Source organism: Gymnoscopelus microlampas (genome assembly GCF_963454915.1).
Source record: "Gymnoscopelus microlampas genome assembly, chromosome: 21".
Lineage (NCBI taxonomy): Eukaryota > Metazoa > Chordata > Actinopteri > Myctophiformes > Myctophidae > Gymnoscopelus > Gymnoscopelus microlampas.
In genome coordinates, this window is record NC_139958.1 from 18,509,799 (window position 1) to 18,530,406 (window position 20,608).

Consider the following 20,608-nt stretch of genomic DNA (forward strand, 5'->3'; position numbering starts at 1 on the left):
AAAACATATTATCTTTTAAATTGTTCTCAGCTTTTGGTCAAGCGTCGTTTCTAGTATAAACTTTAGACATACATTTGTCCTGCAATTGCAAAGCAAAAATCACACCCTGTGTGAAGGAAGCGGTGCCTTTGGGGCGGCCCGTAACTCATTTCAGTTTGTCCCTATTGGTGGTGTGAGTCCACTTACCAAATTTCTACTTGGTAGCATGCTGCAAACTGGAATAATGGCTGTTTAAAGCCCAGCCAATGGGCAGACAGAGGGGGCGGGGATTAAGTAATTACAGTTCGTCCCTATTGGTGGTTTTAGTCCATGTACAAAATTTGTACTCCGTAGCATGCTGCGAACTTGAGTTATGGCTGTTTAAAGGCCAGCCAATGGGAAGACAGAGGGGGCGGGGCTTCAGCAATTCATGCTGGTCCCTATTGGTGGTCTAAGTCCACATACCAAATTTGGACTTGGTGGCATGCTGCAAACTGGAGTTATAGCTGTTTTAAATCCCGTGCTCATCCCGTGCTCATCGCGGACATAACATACGGACGCTCATACGGACAGAGTCAAACGCGTGGCCAATGAGAGGAGAGATGGCATAGGCAATCTCCGAGAGGAGAGATGGCATAGGCAATCTCCAAGTGTGTGTGTGTGTGTGTGTGTGTGTGTGTGTGTGTGTATGTGTGTGCGTGTGTTTGTATGTGTTGCTTCTTTGCCGTGCTCATCCCGTGCTCATCGCGGACATAACATACGGACGCTCATACGGACAGAGTTAAACGTGTGGCCAATGAGAGGAGAGATGGCATAGGCAATCTCCAAGTGTGTGTGTGTGTGTGTGTGTGTGTGTGTGTGTTTGTATGTGTTGCTTCTTTGCCGTGCTCATCCCGTGCTCATACGGACATAACATACGGACATAACATACGGACATAACATACGGACGCTCATACGGACAGAGTCAAGTGTAGAGCGGTTGGCACCGCTAAAAAAAACGCATCCCAGACTCTCGAAAACTGACAACAAAATTGGACTCATCTCGAAAAGTAAAAAAAAAAAGGCATTTTTTTCCTATTCAAGCTTCAGTGACATCGGTCTGAAAATGGTGCAGCAAGTCACAGTCTTAGTATCAGTTTTGTAAAGACTAAGAGTATGAGTTACACTTACTGTAGTGCTTTTGATTATTCAAATCATTATTTAACCATATGTACCCTACCGTCCCATCTCAGCATGTCATATAATAGGTGAACGTTCTGCGAAAATAGCAGATCTACAAGTTCATAAATCGTCGCAACGCGACACGTTTTGGGGTTGTCAACCGCCTATTTTGTGCAAAGAGATGGTGTAGAGAGAAAAAAAAGGCGGGGGCCAAGTACAGACCCCTGGGAGACCCCAGTCAACGAAGTATATAGAGGGTTTAAGTGGCTAAGAGAGAGAAGCTGTACTGTATGTGCTCCTTAGAGACACATTTATGTGAAACAAAAGAAACAGTGTAATCATTACCGTACCTGTGCTCCACATTTGCACACCGCCACTACACTAAAATATGTTACAATGAAGCTGCATTTATATACACATCACAGTGTGTGTGTAAGACAATTATTCTTAACCTTTTTAGTCTACTTTAATTTACTTTATTTGTTTATTTGGACGGGACAATGCTCATTAAAGAACATTCAATACGTGAACGTGAACACGATCGGATCACATGTAAAGCGAGGGCGAGTGGAAATGGTTAAACAAGACTTTTGTAGCTTTTGTCATTTCGTAGCTTTGTCGAATCCAGTTCAACTTGGATTGTAGCTTTGTGGATTTTGCTGCAAACGTCGAGTGTAGCTTTTTTTTTTTTTTCTCAATTTTTTCATCCCACGATTTCGTAACCCTTTTTTCACCCGGTGCTAATTTTCTAAGTGATCCTGGTCGAGCTTTGAATCTTCATGTCACTGGCTTTGAAAATGAATGGTAGCTTTTAGCTTTGTATCTGCCAGCGTGAACACAGCATAAGAGTGTACAAATGGTTCCATTTGTCCACTCCTGGATTTACAGAGCTGCAAGGGTCAATTTGATCCCTAACTATCAATCATTTTAGCCCCTGGGGTACCCAGGATGTCCCCAGACATGTGAAGCCCCTCCTTAACTGAAGCAAGGACTCCCTACTGCTGTAGTATAATATAATGGAACTGCATCCACTCCACTGTCACCAGAAAGCGCACCCTCAGCGATTACAGGACTGTACCCCTTTGGGGTCCCAGACCGCATGTTGAAAACCAGTGTTGTAGGTCAGTGGTTCTCAAACATTTTCATGTCAAGGACCTTATCTTATTTTATGTATTTGGCCACAAACCCCCATCTGAAAATAAATTGTGCCAGGAACCCCCATAAGAGAATATTTTTGTTGTTATGTTGTTTTCAAAATTATTCAACATTTAAAAATAAATACATTCCCAAAATAGACTAAGTATACAGTAATAGAAGCTATTATTGCTGGGGACCCCATGGAATCCCTCAAGGACCCCTGTGGGTCCTCGGACCAGTGCTGTATGTCACAGAGAGTTTGTACAAAGAAGACAACATTTTGGCCTCCCTCTGTCTGGACAACGTGTGCCTGAGAATTTTACAACACAGACACACAGAAACTGAAAATCTCATCCAGTGTGTCATTTTTGATTGGATAGATACTTTTCTTGATGACAGGTGACAAGCAGCGTATGTGTTACAGCACCGTAGTTACTGGCTGTGGGTGACAATATCGTATATGAGCCCATTGGGATTCAAGCATTGTGTTCTGTTTAATAATCCAAATCCCCCCTAAGTCCCCCTTGGCCCATTTCAGCCCATTGATTGCTCCTTGTATTTTTATTACGTTCCACTGCATTTTCATAATCCACCACACAACACTTGTGTTGAGGAGAGAGAGAGAGAGAGAGAGAGAGAGAGAGAGAGAGAGAGAGAGAGAGAGAGAAATGCATGCTGCTTTTTTATGGGAGGTCATTGAGATTACAGGGGTCAGTCACTAATCCTTATAGATGAGTGTGTCTTTTTGTCAGTATGGATAATAATTATTAGAGAAGAATTTCAACATGATAAACTGCCTGTTACAAAACACATATTGTACATTGATACACACAAGTACGGTCGACAGACAGACAGACAGAAACGATATAAACTAGAAAAGTGCTCCTCGGAGGTCAGGTACGTTATTGTGGCCTCCTGGTGGCGCTATAATAGGCCAATGTGAAAGGGGTGTCATTTCTTCTTAGGCTTTTCACGGCAATCAGACACTGCGTTCATGAAAAATGTGTTTTGCTAAAATTAGACCTGCTGGTGGCGCTATAACAGGCCAATGTGAAAAGGGTGCCATTTCTTCCTCGGCCTAGTGGGAATGTGCGTGTGAAATTTCATCCTGCAAACTTTGGAAGCCAACCTTAGCCAATGAGGATGGAATATGGAAAATCGGACAGATCCGTGTTGATCACATGACTATAGAGATAATGTGTACCGATTTGCATGACGTTTGGATAAAATCTGTAGGAGTAAATGGGTTTTGCACAAATCGGCCTCCTGGTGGCGCTATAACAGGGATATGTGAAAATTTGGAGCAGAGGTTCTGAATTGGCATCCAGGGAGTGTGTGTGCACAGTTTCGGAGCGAGCGGGCCAACGGTGTCGGAGATTAGCTGTTCACAGACGGACACATGGACGGACGGACGGACACACACTCACACACACACACACACACACACACACACACGGACGGACGGACGGACGGGGGGTAAAACATACTCTCTCGCCGTGCCTTCGGCCTGGAGGAGACAATAAAGTTGAAAGGTAGACAAACTGCAATACCATTAGTGTGCATGAATTGGTTAGAAGCTTAAAAAAACATGTTCTGAAAGTAATGCAGTACTTGACATAGTAACTGTAATACTGTATTACTAACTACATATAAGTAATGTATTACCTCCAATACTATGACTTGAGGTTGAGGCTTGAGGGAGCTCATGTTTCTGTTTTGGCACCTAGATGGTTGTCCAGAGGCGACAACGGACAGATATTCACTTTGCCAGGTTACCATGCATCATGCAACATGACCTTTTGAAGGAAGTAATTCATTCGGGGTGGAAAAAAAGAAAAAGAAAAACAACAAAAAGGGAGGGAAAAGAGCGCTGTCAGCAGCTATCAAGATGGCAGCGTGTGATAGGCAAGGCCTGCACTGTAATCAATCTGCACATGCACTTTATGCAAGGCCACGAAGAGCATTTCAAAGACCTTGTTTTGGCAGCACTCAAACACTGCAGATACAGGTTGGGATGCTTTTGTCCTGGCCGGCTGAAAGCTACAGCGGCGTCTGGCATCTGTCACAAACATAACGTTCAGACACACAGAACATATGGCATAAAACTCCTCACATTTTTTGGTGGGGGGGATTCAGCTCAAAAGTTAGGATGACAACGTGTTGCACATATTTGCATCATGCTGTCGAAGTGATTATATCATTCTTGCGTGGCTTTGATTATTATTATTTTATTTTATATTACATCATGGTACTGTCATGTTTCTTAAAATATGAATCAGTCAAGGCCGTCTGGGAATCAAATGGTCTCCGGTTCGACCCTCGTCGCCCAATTTATGTGTCAAAGTGTCCCTGAGCAAGACACTTAACCACTTACAATACGCCCTAGTCTCACATACAGGCGATCAAATCTCAGACTACTGATCGACTGGAGTAATCTAAATCCAATATATGGGCTTGAGCAGCAGAGAAAACCTCCAATTACAAACCTATACCCACTGATTTGAAAAAAAAATAAAATAAATAATAATAAATGTGAATGTTTTCACCTATAATGACATTCTCAAAATATTGATGCCAGGTTGAAAGTGGCTAACTCCTAACTGCTCCCTGGGTGCTGTATTAATAGCATAAGCTTCTACTAATATTTAGGATGGGTAAATGCAGAGGACAAATTCCTGTGTACTTGGCAAACGCCCCAGCAACTCAAGGGGACACAATTTTATTATTATACAGGGGGGGGAAAAATACTGAACACAAACATTTCATAACTATAGTTTGTTCCTGTCTGCCTCTGTCTGATTTTGTATTTTATCCCGGCGGCCTGATGCCAAGGGTAAGATATGCATCTGTCTAATTTCCTGCTTGTCAGCACACCATCTGGCATGGCATCAACATTAAAGACAGGAAAATGGTGTCACATTGTCAATCACACACACACACACACACAAACACACGCGCGCCCCACACGCGCACACACACGCACAGACGGACAGATACTGTTCTAGCAGAAGGCACAGCCTCCTAAGGTTTCTGGCGGTGAGCATCTTGGAGACATATTGACAGATCTTGTTTGTCCATCACTTGTATATTTTTGTCAGACTGTGTTTGGGCTGTAACTCCTGGTGTGATCATGGATGTTCTCCATCTCTGCGAAGCCTTATTTTCCGAAGACCAAGAATCAGACCCCAAAATTAGCTATTTTTTGTGGAGATTAACGGAAAGCGATTGTTTTAACGGCATATTCGTAATGTCAATAGATGGACTCCGAAATGCTGTACACTTTACATTAGTTGTCTGAATTAAAAACAGATATATTACTGTATCTGACTATAGCCAACATTAGGCCTCTAAATTAAGTTTATGTCTGGAATGTTTAGTTAATAGGTTTACTATTTTAAGTCACGGTAGGTTTTTTATGCTGCACTTGGGTCTAGGCAGACAGAAATGAAAGCTTCCGTGACAACTGTTTGTTTTCCTCCAAGAGAGGCTGCTCCATCATTATTACAGAGGCAAATACGGTACATAATGAAAGGATTTTCTTCTGTGCAAGCATCCATCCACATCCATTCTTCAGAAGACTTAAAAGCCTGATTTATGCTTCAGTGACAAAGTGCCGTGCGACATGACACATGACAAAAACATACTACATATTTTCAACTGAAAAATATGTTGATGACACAAAGGCACTTGTCCCTGGAGCATCAAGATAATACTTGTCTAAGACACCCTGAAGTAAATGTGCTTAAGGTTCTTGCCAATATTCTTCTTTCGCTCTGTTAATCTCCTTTGCTGAGTATAGCATCTAATCTGGCTTCTTGGAATCATGTGGAAGTACTGTTGAGCACTGCCAGGTAGCTCTTAATGAGCAAAGGCAACAAAAAGAGGGTTCATGTCAGCCGGTTCTTTTCTTTTTAAAAGAGCACACTCTTTTGAGAGGTGGTAAATTTAAGAGCAGCTTCTCCACATTTGAATAGTCCAATTATCTCTTTTGACTGGAGTATGCCATGGGAAAACGGGGACCACTGCAGCATCTTTACAGCATGCCCTTATTGTTTATGATAGGGACCAACGGCTCTTTGAAGAACAGTGCCTATTAATGTTTCACTTATTTTAAAAGGAAATAAAGCCTTTAAAAGGTCGCTTGAATGAACCCGAGCTCTCGAAGCGAGCGGTAAAGCGGGACACACTATTGTTGGCTAAATAAAAGAGGAGACTTGTAAGTGCGGTATGGGAAGGCTGTGTGAAGATTTGACTCAGTTACACCTCTCGTTTGCAATAGAGCGTAGTCCTAAAGCCCAGAAGTGAGTTTGTAATGGGATTTCTTGCCATATTTTCAATCATTCTTTCACCAGAAAGGGTTTTTGATGTATGCAGAAAATAAGGTATGCGTTTAAGAGAGTTTCATACTTTGTTCTGCCACTTTACACTCGTTAATATCCCAACCATGAATGTTGAAGAAATTACGTGTTTTCTAAACTAATTGTATGAATTACCTTTGTGGTTAAAAAAAGGGGTGTTGATTTGTGATCATTATCTTGTTGAAACAAACATGTTTATATTATAAGCCTTTGTTTGCCACAAAGCTTCTTTTCTAAATTCCAAATCCAAAACTCACTGCAAAAAAAATCTATCTTGGAAATCTGTGGGACCTCATGGTGGGAGTAACTTCCTGGTGTGGTTGGCCTACAGAAAGCTGTCATTCCTGTAGTGCTCTGTTGCTGTGATTATTGGACATTATTGTTCTTTTGCGAGAATCTGTCTCAGCAAGTTTAACACATGACTCTTGGGCTCTCTGCGATATGGTGCTAAACGTGTGTGCTAACTTGTGTGTGCATAGTGCATATGAAAGTCTGAGTCGATCAGACAGGCAGACAGACTAATAACTGTCCAATTATGCATAGCCAGCCCTACATCATCATATATAATTCACCATCTTATTATGAACTATAATGTTTCTCATGCTTGATTAGTGGAGTGATTCCTTGGGAAAAGACCTTGTTAAGGCCAATGCAAATCATCTATTGCAGTGTTTGTACATCATACAGAAAGATAACAGTAAAATATTATACTTTATGGATTCAAAGATTCAAAAGGGTCACTCTCTCATACAGGTACAAGCTGTGAGTGTGAAATGAATTGTTGGTGATATGAAGAAAACGATATGTTTAGCTTTCCTTTATACTTCCCAATATAGCCACACTAACCACAGTGTCATACAGGAATGCAGAAACTGATGCACACATATCATGCACACGCACACACATATTCTCTGCGCCTGCTTATCTCATCTGCGTGCTAATTCTTTTGCAGGTGACAGAAACACGGACGGGGCCACTGGGATGCAGTAGCTATGACAATCTGGACTCGGTTAGTTCTATCCTCCTGCAGAGCCCCGAGAGCAAGCTTCATCTGCAAGGTAAACAAACCCAGTACACTGACAGCCCTGCACCACGGGGCTTCTATACAACAAGGGTTGTAGGAGGTCAGCATCGGGGTCAATACTTTATTTTAGCCCCAGTCCAATCCTAAAATGAAAAGAACATTTATGTCCATACATCAAGGAATCCTGTTAAGGGGAGTTGGGCTATGGTTTGCACCATCCCGTGAATTGAATATCAATTTGTGTTTTTGAATTAAGTGCGAGGGTTGGGATGAAATTTGCTTCTGATTCTCCTCTGGGGCTTTGGGTAAGATTTGCTTCCACGTCTGCTCTTATTTCAGCAATACATGGTCTAACTCTCAACGAGCCCTGTCTTTCAATAAAGCAGAACAATAGCATGCATTGTGCAAACACCTCAAAGTGCTTGTGATGAGTAGAAGCTAGCAGACATCATGTAGGTTTTTACGGTATGCATAATATATGTTCAAATAGAGGAGACTATTAATACAGAATTCATGCTACATCTGTAATGCAGTGCCTTTCAAATCCCTATTCAAACTTGAATCCTGCAGCGAGGGAAGTAAATGATTCTCATGAACCAACAATTGTGCATGTGCAACTGACTAAATCCAACTGACTAAATCCCACCCCCTCCTTGAAGCATTTTTGTCATTTGTCTCTCTGTTATCATTATAAAAAACTAAGCCAATGTTAATATTTGCATATTAGCAGTTATGTTAACAATGATGGTTTGTGTGAATTATTGCGTTTTGGGAGAAAGAATGATGAAAGCCAGCCAAAGCCAACAAACAGTGGTCAAATGAATAGTGATAATTTATTTGATTTATTCGAGTTTACCGAGGATATTAAAAAACAGTTTAAGCAGCTCGCCTCAGACTATTTTCAACTCTGTCTTTCCAACCCTTCCCAAAGGGATCATTATTGTTCTTCTGGATTCAGAGAATTACGTGGTCTGTCAAAGACATACTTTCAAGTTCCCCCCTGCCACTTACTAAAAGGAGTCTATAGGTTTTATAAAAGCTTTATTGTCATGCATCCAGTGTATTTGGTTCAGTTACTTTGAAGTCTAATGTTTTGTCAGCGAATTGATATATGACAGGCCCAAGAAGAATCATTTATCTTATTATGGTTTGATAATAACTCTGAGAGAATGGAAATGGTTTTCAGATCAGCTTTTGACTTGAAAAGTGTTTTCTTTCATATTATGCCAAAGTGGGTAGATTTATATAGTGTTCTACTGTTGACAATCCATTCTCTTTAAAGCAGCCATAATGTTTGCCTTCAATTAGGGGTGTTTGTCACCAGACTGATGCGTGTGACAATCATGGCACTCTTCAAAGAGATGGTACTTCACACAGGCATCCTTAGAGTGCTTTTAGGGCTATGCCTCTCAAATACATTCATAATGATTCACTGTCTCTTCATTCACACTACGACATTCATTCTCTCATGAAAACCATACGCATATTAACATACCAACCCTTTCACCTCAAGGCAACTATGTTTATTAGTTGAGCTTGACATGCAGTGTCTATAACATACTGTAGATGTGGGCCAAACCTTTTCAATCACTTTGAGTGTTTTTACTGTGTATTGAATGGGTGGGATGTACTGTATCATTTCAGATCAGTTCACTTATTTCCATTTAACCATGCAGTTCAATCTATCTCCAGGGAATTATTTGTAGTGACTCAGGTATGCCAGATGGTGTGCCTTTGTTCTTGTTTTTGATTACTAGGGCTGTCTTTTGACAAATACCCATTAATATCAAGAAGTACAATATGAAGCAGAAGTCATGGGTCACCACTCTCTCTCTGTCAAGCTCACGCACGTGACAAGCGGGGGTTGACAAACTGATGAGTTTGTTACTACACTCAGCATCAAACCACAACAGCTGACACCTGCGATTTCAATATGATATGCAATCACAAACCCTCAACAGCCAGGAAGGAGTGAATGTGTGTATGCTTGCTTGCTTGCGTGGGTGTGCGAGCGCACACACGTGTGTCTCTGTACTTCTGTATATGCCAAATAAGGACTATGTGTGCTGATGTGTGTTTGCATGAGCGGTTATGTGCAGATTGTGTGTTTGTATGCGTACTGTACATGTATATAGACATGGATGCCAATGACAAAGTGAATACAAATTGATATGCAATAGTTTCTCTCACAAGGTGACCACCCCAATTGTCCCTTAATCGTGTGCCAGAGAACATCATCAGTATCTACAAGTGAATTAGGAAAGGTCACATTGAGGGAATTGTGGTTGCCATTAGTAAGATTGAATTGCAATCACTCTCTCTTCTCCACATGTTGGAGTTGAAGTAATACAGGACAGAAGAAAGACGAAAACAAAGAGCAACAACTGTATGATTATAATGAAATGCGCGAGGGATGAAGACTCTTGGCCATGGGGATACTCATTTTAATGTGTTTCCTTTATCCAGGGCCACTTAGGAAAATAGATTTTTGTAGTATAGTATCAAATTAGAGCATATTGTGGTAATTAGCAGTCAATTGGCAACTCGGTTCATTCATTTGGGACAGGCTTTTATTCTCTCTTCTCGTGGTGGTTCATAAAAGCAGCTTGGACAATAGCCACGGTTGTCTCTAGGGGGTAAAAGAAGACGGTCGTCCTTCAGTCCCACAAAGAGACCACATTGATCTTTATACTGTTCTCAGAGACAATGCCTGAAATAGGGATGGGTATTGGCAACAATCTCACGATACGATACGTATCACGATACTTGGGTCACGATACGATTATATTGCGATACGTATCCCGATACTTGGGTCGTATCACGATATTGCGATATATTGCGATATATTGCGATATATTGCAATATATTGCGATATATTGCGATATATTGCAATATATACATATATCACAACTACATATTGTTTATATATACACTACATATTGGGTAGCTGCAGATCTGTGATAGGTTTTTTGAATGTTTTTCATAAAACCTGTGTCTGAAAAAGCAAAAAAAAAAAAAAAAAAAAAAAAAAAAAATTTTTTTTTCAAATTTTTTTTTTTCAAAAAATCGCGATATCGATACTGGAATATCGATACAGTATCGCGAGATAAAATATCGCGATATATCGCGAAATCGATAATATTGCCCATCCCTAGCCTGAAATAACAATAGCAACAACAGCTGTAGCATTTAGTCATGATTCTCCTGTGACAACATACCATTAAAACCACTTTCAACCTGGTGTCCGTATTTTGGGCATGCTATTGTGAGTGAAGATATACAAAAGAAATCAGACATTCCCATACATTCTCCTAAAATAGAAAATGAAAATCTGAATTTTCAAACAGTTAAAAAAAGTAGAAAATAGCCAATCTAAAAGCTCACAACATGTGGCATCACAAGGCATTGTGAGATTGTTATGTTGATCCATCTATTTTTGCTATTCATCATACAACAACGTCTATAGGGCTTTTAATGTACTTCTAAAACTATGACCTGAGGAGAGATGAGTTGAGTGGGCCTATGACTAGTCTATTGAACACTAGCAGCTCTCAGCACATTTAATGAACACCCACCATGTGTCTCATTTTCAAATGCCCATTGACCTTTTACCAGAAAATTAGCAAGAGTGCAAAAGTGCTGGCATTTAAACGATGGGGAGGAGACACATCTGGCCAAAGCGGAAGATCATGGATCACTGACAGCATTATCTATGAGTATAGTATGCAAATGACACTTTCCTGTATTTGAAATATGATTATATCGCAATACAGTGGCCATTGAATGCACTTATGTTTTTATAATGAGTGAACATAATGTGAAGCCTGTAGGCAAAAGTTGGCTGCTCTGATGTTGCTGTTGTTAATCTAAAATGACACTGAAGATATGAAAGCAATGAAAGACAGCTCAAGCCTGTCATTGTGCAGTACAGCGTTTGTGCAGTAAGTTTAAATATTTGTGGTCTAAACAGCACCCAAGTAAAGCACTGCTGTGCAAAAGGTCAGCCAGAGTCGTAGGTATTGGATTATTATTTGTTTTACTTTGAATTTGTATTGATTATTATGCAGCCATGTTTGTGTAAATATATGCTGATTTGCTGAGTTTGGAGATTAGTTATCTATCTATCTATGTATCTATTGTGTCTGTCTGTCTGTCTGTCTGTCTGTCACATTTGTGACGATTCAAAACCTCAACACAAATGGACGGTCATGTACGGTACTGCAACATCTGAGCACATTACAGTTAGTCGTCATTTGTCCGTGTCAAGCTAAAGCTCCAAATGCAAAATCCCCCCAAGCTGTCACTGTGGGTTGCAGTTGAGATAAAGCACAGTACCCTGCAGGCCAGCCACGCCGAACCACCAGCTTTCAGTTGAAGCTCACAGCGGACGGGACCCCTGAGATTTCAAAGGTCAGCTTAGAGCTACAGGGGCCATCACTGCCACTATGAAGCAGGGGTTAGGGTTGGGACTGGGGCTGTCATCACGTTGCAATATTATGCTAGCTCCCGCGAATGTCCTGCAAAACACTGTCCCGGCCACAGAGGGGGGCTGACCATGAGTTAGGGTCCAGAGATAGATCATTGTCCAGACACAGCATGTCGCTGAGAAGGGGTTGGGATGGGGAAGATGAACTGTGCCAAGTGCACTCAGATCTCCTGTGCTCGCATTTCCTATCCACCTCTATGCTATCTTTTTTCCCTATCGCAGTTCTTTCTTTCTGAAGTCTTTCTCCTGGAAACTCTCCTCTCACTACCTTTATCCATCTTTCACTCACCCCATTAGTCTTTGCGGCCTATTTCTCTGTGGTTCTTTCATGCTCTTCATTCTCTCTCATTCTCATTTCTTTATCTACCCTCCACTGAGCCGTTCCATGGTTGCTGCAGGATGCAGTCAACTGTACCATAACGTTACGGAGAATTGGCCACCTCGCAGCAGAATTGGGTAGATGCTGTACTAGCTTCCCTCCTGAGAAATTTCAGGAGGGCATGTGACATTTGCAGGTCATACATCATGATCTAACTTCCATGGTAGAGGTATCTGAAGTACTAAAAAGCTTTTAAATGTAGCCCTTCATTATCTGAAGTTTTAACTACTTAAACCCTATATATTTCGTTGACCGGGGTCCCCTAGCAGTCTATAAATGATCCCCTCCTTTTTTCCATCTACACCAATTCTCTTTGCCGAAAATAGCCTCTACAAGCTCGCCGAATGTTTGCCTATTTTCACTGGATGTTTATAACATGCCCAGAATAGGGACGCAAGGGTATGTGGTTAAAAATAGCTGGCCATGTCAACTAAAATAAGCAGTGCATGTTTGTTGAGCTTTGGAGAGAAGGCCACAGCAATGTTTTGGAACCAAACACAAAAGTTTCTAAAACCTTAATCTAGTGCAGACAATTTTAATTGCTCCTGAATTAAATAAGGAAATGGATTTGTTTGTATTAGTATGCAGCACCACACAGGCTAGTTCAAGGATGCAGTAATAGCGAGCCCACTCCATTTCTTTCTTTTAATTAAACTTTTATTTGCACTTATTTCCTCTTTATTCGCCTTTGAGTCACAATGCTCTAGCTACTGTACCTTCACGCGTACATCTAGTAAATGGAAACCTTCTCCCGCAGGAAGCTGCGGGGGGTAGTAGCGTTTCTATGACATCCAGTTCAACCCTTTGCATTTGTGGTCATGCAATTATAATTTGGGGTTGATTGGATGTAGCGTTCATGATAGGAGTTTTTTTGTACAAAATAGTCCTCTCCCACAAAATGTTTAAGCCAATTACAGGCAAGCGGTATGGGATATCAAAAAGCAGTTTGACGCTCATTGTTACATGACTCCCGAGATCATGTGGACCTATACATAATTTGGTGAAGATTGGTAAATGAATGAATGAATGAATATTTCTGCAACAAACAATGACATTTGTCACATTTGTGCTGGCCATGTTGTACAACCCAGTGTCAGGGGTCCCCAGGGGCCACATGTGGTCGAGGGGCACCATTGCTCCGATCCCCACCAAACTTGGCACAAACACTGTTCAGGGGTCTGGCATGAGAATAGTCACACCAAGGGTCATGTTGTACAACCCAGCTTACTGCTGCCAGGGGCCCTCAGGGGCCACACGTTGTCAAGGTGCATCATTGCTCCGATCCGAACCAAACTTGGCACACACGCTGTTTAGGGGTCTGGCATGAGAATAGTCACACCAAAAAACACAAATTGCACACATATGAGTCACTACAGCAGTGTTACAGCAGGGTTTAACACTTCAAATGACAATAACTCAGTGACCATTGCTCTGATCAGCGCAAATAGGACTAGATGTGAAGGCTGCGTAGTGGCCTGAAAATCTAGTTTCCAAAATGTTTACTAATAAAAGTTGCACACTCCTCTCCCTAAAAGACAGCTGCTCCCTGAAATACTGTTTTAACTCGACCACAAACACGCAATCATGAAGTTAATTACAGTAACTGCCATCTGCAGTGCATACTTGACCTGAAAGTCAAGATGTTAGTGAAACAAAATGAAGATTAAACTTGTGACTAGCTCTTTGTTCTGCCTTTATGGAACAATACACAGTCTAATAATGGCATGACTTCCCTGTGCAATTGAAAAGGCTTTCAGACAGTTACAGCAGCTAAATTAATGATTGCCATCTGGCTAAGTGGCTTGATTCCCCTACACACTATAATCTCACAGTAGAAGCTGAATACATAGACATATAAGGTCTGGGGCACAGCTATTAAAAAGGTTAAGAAGTCCCCCCTAACACATTAAAGATGTGTGTGACAGACATGACCTGACCAACCATGGACCAACCACAGACTTCTGTTACAACCTCACCTTTTCGCTAGCAAAACCCGGACATGCTGACTTGTGATTCTGACCCTCCTTCGTACGACAGCGGAACGTAAAGCTACTCTACATAAATATGTAGGGAGAATTTACATATGTAGTCAGTAAAATATGAATAGCTTACATCTAAAACATTTAAATGAAAACTACTACTACTACTACTACTGTAATGCGACAGAGCTACGAAAGCTTGGCTGTGATTGGTGTAGCAGCGTCAGCTGTGCTGTGTGGTTCACTTTATGAGCTGTATGATAAGTGACATGGACGGGCTACTGTTGTGGGGATAGAGATACAGACAATCCCTGTTCTATACGGCTAGCCCTTTCAGTGCCACATCATAAAAGAAAAGTTCTATTTTTAGAATAGAAAAAGTAGAAAGTAAATAGCTTGCATTGCCGAGTATTGCCAAGACAGTGCTTATCTACAGTGAGATGGCAGGCCCCACAACATGCACATTTCCAATGATTTGCATAGTAGTGATGTAAAGATATAAATATAAAAACAAACATGACCTTTTTGTATATGTAACAAGTTAAATTTTTATCATCTGAGCTATCATGGCAAAAATGTGCGTTATAAACAAGGATATTCATATAAAAAGATGTAGCACATCCTAAATTTTAAATCAATGGGGGGCAACGTACTAAATTTGTTTTAATTGGCACACACCAATAAACAAACGCTTGCGCGTTTCGGCTAGGAGCCTTCATCAGAGCAAGGATATTCTCTATCCTGCTATAAATGCAATATTTAGAAATACATTCTAACCATTTCTATTTAGGATGCGGTCCTTGGGTATAGTGGAAGGAAGCTCCTAGCTCTGCACACCATCCTAAAAGCTGCCATGGTTTGCTAAGTTTCTTTAGTAGACACAGAAACTAGCTGTGAATGTCACTAACTAATCAGCCGTCTGTGTGTGTGCTAAAAGTTTCAAGTTACCACATTGCTCAGCTGTAATTTACATATGGACCACCATAATAGGTCACTCTTTGTCACAAATACTGTTCTTACGGGTACATCACCAACTCAGATGTTCAGGGAAGTACAGTATGGAGACGTTCTCCCTCTCTCGACGAAAGAATGTAAAAAAGTTGTCCATTGTGACAATTTATGCACGAAAAGCAGTCTGTACAGTATAGTCAGAGACATGCTTCCAAGATGAGTTATCCATAACAAGGTTTTGAGTGGAGGGGCTCTTTAACAGTTGTTAAAAATCAGGGACAAACTGTGGATAAGATACATATAGGCCCAAGCACATAATGCGGTATAAAACATGACCAGCATGTGTAGTGTAATATGAACAGCATATGGTCCTGGTTGAGCAGCAAGGCACTGTGTGGCAGGGTGCCGTACGTTTGCATGCTGAGGTACTTGGAAATTCTATTGATTCACAAGCACTGTTAAAGATATGTTGGATGACTGCCTGCTGCCCTGACTGACATGAATTTGCTGTCTGATGCCCCCGGCTATGCCACGGAGATACAAAAACAGAAAAGAAATATATACTGTATATATACGGTATATATATATATATATATATATATATATATATATATATATATTCATTTTAGTATGGGTACATTCCTTTCTTGAACATTTTAGGCAGTCGAGGGAAATGTTTTTCCCTCTTTTTCTGTCTGGTCTGCTTTTTGTGAGCTGGTGTGGCTGTGAGTCACAGATAACACAGTGTGGATATAACAATCGGCCTCAGATATCCCCTTTTCTTCCGTTCACTTAGATTTAGAGTGGAATACTGCCGGAAATCTGACATGAAGGGAGTTACCTATCAAAGCTACTCCTAAACTCACTTCTCTTCTCTCCCACAGTCAAAATTGATAAGTAAAATATTAAGTAAACCAGCCAATACCTTCTTTGGGCATTCTCTAGGTATTTAAATGATATTGTTAAAGGGAAACGTTGGCAATTTTCAACCTATTTTCAACCTGAATCCTATTGTACTGATGTAATGAGATAATAGTGTGGCAAAAGCGGGTACGGAATGCTTTTTGCAACGTCAACATTTCACAGGGAAATACTCAGAGGACATAGGGTTACATAACAACAATGGGATGTTTAAATATCTACTGTAGGTAGATGTTGTTTAAGTTACAAAAGCTTAGTTACTGCGGAAGACCATCTATCTTTGTGCAATTGCCAATGTCCAGCTCATTAGTGACAACTAAGTACTAGAGGTTACAATGATGTGTTGTCAGCAGCTACTGGCTATGGTCCTACGGTCATATGGTCATTGATCTTGGTCAGAAGAACCTAACAATCTATGTCTGTGTAGTCTCTGGTATCACTAATATCAGTATTAACGATTAATATATCAGTATATCAGTAAATACAAACTTGCATTTTCCAGAAATCACTTAGTCTGATTTAATAACATACATTGCAAGTATGCAGCAAATTATGCAAATTCCAGCACTCGGCTGGCCGACCAATGGTGTACATTCATCAGTCAGTGACTCAGTCAGTCAGTGACTCATTCAGTCAGTCACATCACGTTTATAGGGCTGGCTGGCCATGCTGTTGCGGTCCAGCCAAAAAAAGAATTATATAGTTTTAGTACAAGCTTACCGGAATAATATACGATGGGTTCGGGAATTCATAGGAACATAGTGTGACATGACACCTGGCACCATAACACCTGAATTTCTCCATGGGGATCAACTAAATTCTCTGTCTTTCCGTCTAACTATCTACTATCCATATGCAACAAAACTACATTTTCCTAAGGCTGACCAGTGACCACAATACAGTTGAACAACAATAAGTCCAATTGACTAACTACTTTTAGGAAATCTTTTCTATAATTGGCATTTAAGCACACTTTCTTTTCTCCCTCATTAATTTGTTGTTTATTTATCTATTTGTCTTCTCTCCAAGCTGAAGCTTAGTAACCCAAGGATATTGGTTTGGCCTGATGCTCACTTTGTGTCTCCACTGGGATCTATAAATAAAACCAGCCTATTGAGGAGAGTGAGAATTAAATGAAGGAGGGAATTAACGAGTGAGTGTTAAATAGCCAGGTCTTTCATCATTTAGTCATGTGAAAGCTCTCATCTGCTTACGGGAGCTGGAGAAACAATGCTCTCCATTCAATACTCGTATGATGCATCTTTACTTTCTACCATCCACTGTCTTATTGATTTTTTTTTTCTTCAGATGGGTGACACAACACACATTTCACCTGTCCAATTCTGTTAGATCTGATATCACCAAGGGTGAGTGCAAGGGAGGCTGCTTTTTAAGAGCATCCGAACAGGGCTAAAAGGAAGGACAAAAACAAAGAGCTAGGCCCTGCCTGCAGAAGTCGACAAACCATTATACTGCATGGACCCAATCACCTCCAATATGGCTGTCATAAATTAGCTCGAAAACAAAAGCAAAGTAATTTGCTTTTGTTTTCCCCTACCCCCACCCCCATCCTTTCTCTCTCCTCTCTCTCCACCTTCCTGGAGCTCTCCATGAGCCTATCTGGGAAGATTTATGAATATGTTAGAATAGCCTGAGCCAACAGTTTTCAAAGTGGTGAAGTGAAAATAAATTAAACTGGCCCTGTAGGCAAGTCGTGCGGAGAGTGATGAATTAGATACTCATTGCTCTGTTGCTCGATGCCTGTCCCTCTTTTCAGCTGAAAATGCTGTAAACATTATAGGGAAAACAAACAGACATACAAATCAATTAAGTTGTTTTTGATGACAGACTTGTTGAGGAATTGATTTGTTGACCAAAGTCTATCAGTAAACATGATGTCCTTGGTTACCATGAAATAATTTACTTTAGGAAAAACTTTCATGCAAAACATGAAGAGCAAACGATGATGAGCACAATTACAAACACTATTTATTTATCTCTCTCTTGCTCTGTCAATTTAATTTCCTCTGTACACAGAAACACAAAGGCTGGCTGACCTAATATCCTTCATTCTCTCTTGTTTTAACCATCAGAAACCCCAACACACCACACACACACACACACACACACACACACACACACACACACACACACACACACACACACACACACACACACACACACACACACACACACACACACAAAATACTAAGACATATTTTACAGCTGATGCACAGTAAAATCATCAGAATTAATTTAACCATTTATAACGCTCTCTGATTTAAATTACTATTTAAACAAGTACTATTAGTACTATTCAAACAAATGTCACTGGGACAGGCTGCTGCCATCTCCCTGGTAGATGACATACTGTAGAAATTGCACTGGCTTTTGTCCGCACATTAGACAATGGCAACCTTTTCACTCATGAAAGCATGCTTCCATGGGCCCATAACCGATAATACTAAAATTTTTCAAGATGGATGGCTGAGCACATTTCTTCACCTCTCCATAGCACACTGAGCCCCTGGTACCTGATTAAATCTCTTGCTGTTGACCCAGAGGTCAGCTTTCAATTGGAAGTGGTCAATCAAGAGTGAGTTTCCACTTGGGCCAGCAGAACCATAAATCTACTTTTTCATCCACCTCCCCTCAGCAGCTTCAGGAGGCTGTCTCTTCAAGCACACAGTTTTCCACACAGCCAAAGATGCCCCTCGTCCCCTTCTGTAAGAGATGCAATTGATTGGAAGCTTTTCCTTGTTTTCTTCATCTTCATCTTTGACGTTTTATTTTATTTTTTATACTTCTGTTTTGACAGCAGAATATTAGCTTGGAACTACCGTTTTACAAGCACTCTGTCACCCATGGGGTTTTAAGTGGCTCTTAAAAGCTTGGATATTTATGTCTCTCAGCAGGTTGGTTCAAATCACAACATCTCCCGTTAGTGTGCTGACCTGCTCTTAAATGCCTGCAACAGCATTACTTGATTTATCAACAGATTAGTTTTTTCTTGTTGTTGTTGTTGTTGTTGTATTTTTTGGTAAAGGTCATAACTGCTGTACAAACAGCCCCACAATAGCATTAAATACAAGGGCGGAAATGAATTGGAACATTGTAATGTTATTGTGATGCTATAAAACATCTCACTTTTTCTGTTATAAATTGAAATGTGGAAATTCAGAATCTTGACACTTTCAGGGCAGTGGTATCTGTTTGTAGCAGAAATGGAAATATCAAAGCCTGTCATCACACCTCTCTTCCCCCTCTCTGCTACTTGTAAAACATGTGATATTTTGCCAGAGCCAGGTGTGTGTGTGTGTGTGTGTGTGTGTGTGTGTGTGTGTGTGTGTGTGTGTGTGTGTGTGTGTGTGTGTGTGTGTGTGTGTGTGTGTGTGCGTGCGTGCGCGTGGGGGCCTGTGTGTGTGTGTGTGAATACAAACAGAACATCTCACCAGCCGAGGCCCTGGTACTACCGCTGTGCGGGGACACATGGCAGAGCGCATCCAACAGCAATCTGCCACGTGGCTGAACAGCTTGAGCACTGCGACTGAACCACACAAACAGCCAACAACAAGCACGTCTCCAATTACACTCTGAAGCCCTATTCTTACGCGACAGGTTTTCAATGTGGGGGTCGTAGCCCCCATGGGATGTGGCAGGGGCCACCATGGGGGGAAATTGGAAAGGAGAGGAACATTAAAAAGAAAACAAAATCATAAATGTTTTTTTTTTTTTCTCCTTGGGAACCCCTGACTTACAGTTAAATACAACTTAGATTTTGTAAAACATGAAACATGAAAGCATCAAGCTACTAGTCGCACCACACACTCAATTTATACTGCCAATACTATAATAGCAATTAGAAAGACTTAAAATGAAACATTGGCAAACCTTTATTGCCGATTAATCAATAGTGCCATTGTCCCTGCAGTGATCTTTTGCTGGCACAGGGAAGAGAAGCGGAGAAAAAAAGTAATCAGTGCTTCAGTATTGCCCTGACTCACCCTGTGTGTCTGTGTCCAGTGTTCAGCACAATTGGCAATAGCTCAGCTACCACGGACAGCTCATCTAGCGCAGCACCACGGACAGCTCATCTAGCTCTCCATACTGCCTGCCTACCTCAATCCACCAATTGCTGCAACATGCAATTTCGGCCATACCCTTTTTCAGGAGGCGGGCGCAGCAAGCCATGAATGCCAGGGCAATTTATATGTGTAATTTTCTGCTTTTATA

The 20,608-nt window shown here is 41.0% G+C and overlaps 1 protein-coding gene across 1 annotated transcript in view; it reads left to right on the plus strand.

Annotated features, from left to right (window-relative positions):
- Positions 1–20,608, plus strand: part of brinp1 (bone morphogenetic protein/retinoic acid inducible neural-specific 1) — a 142,741-nt gene that overhangs the window by 102,691 nt on the left and 19,442 nt on the right. The window contains exon 5 of the mRNA XM_084047805.1: positions 7,588–7,693. Coding sequence (XP_083903931.1) covers positions 7,588–7,693 — 106 coding nt within the window. The remainder of the gene's footprint in view (positions 1–7,587; positions 7,694–20,608) is intronic.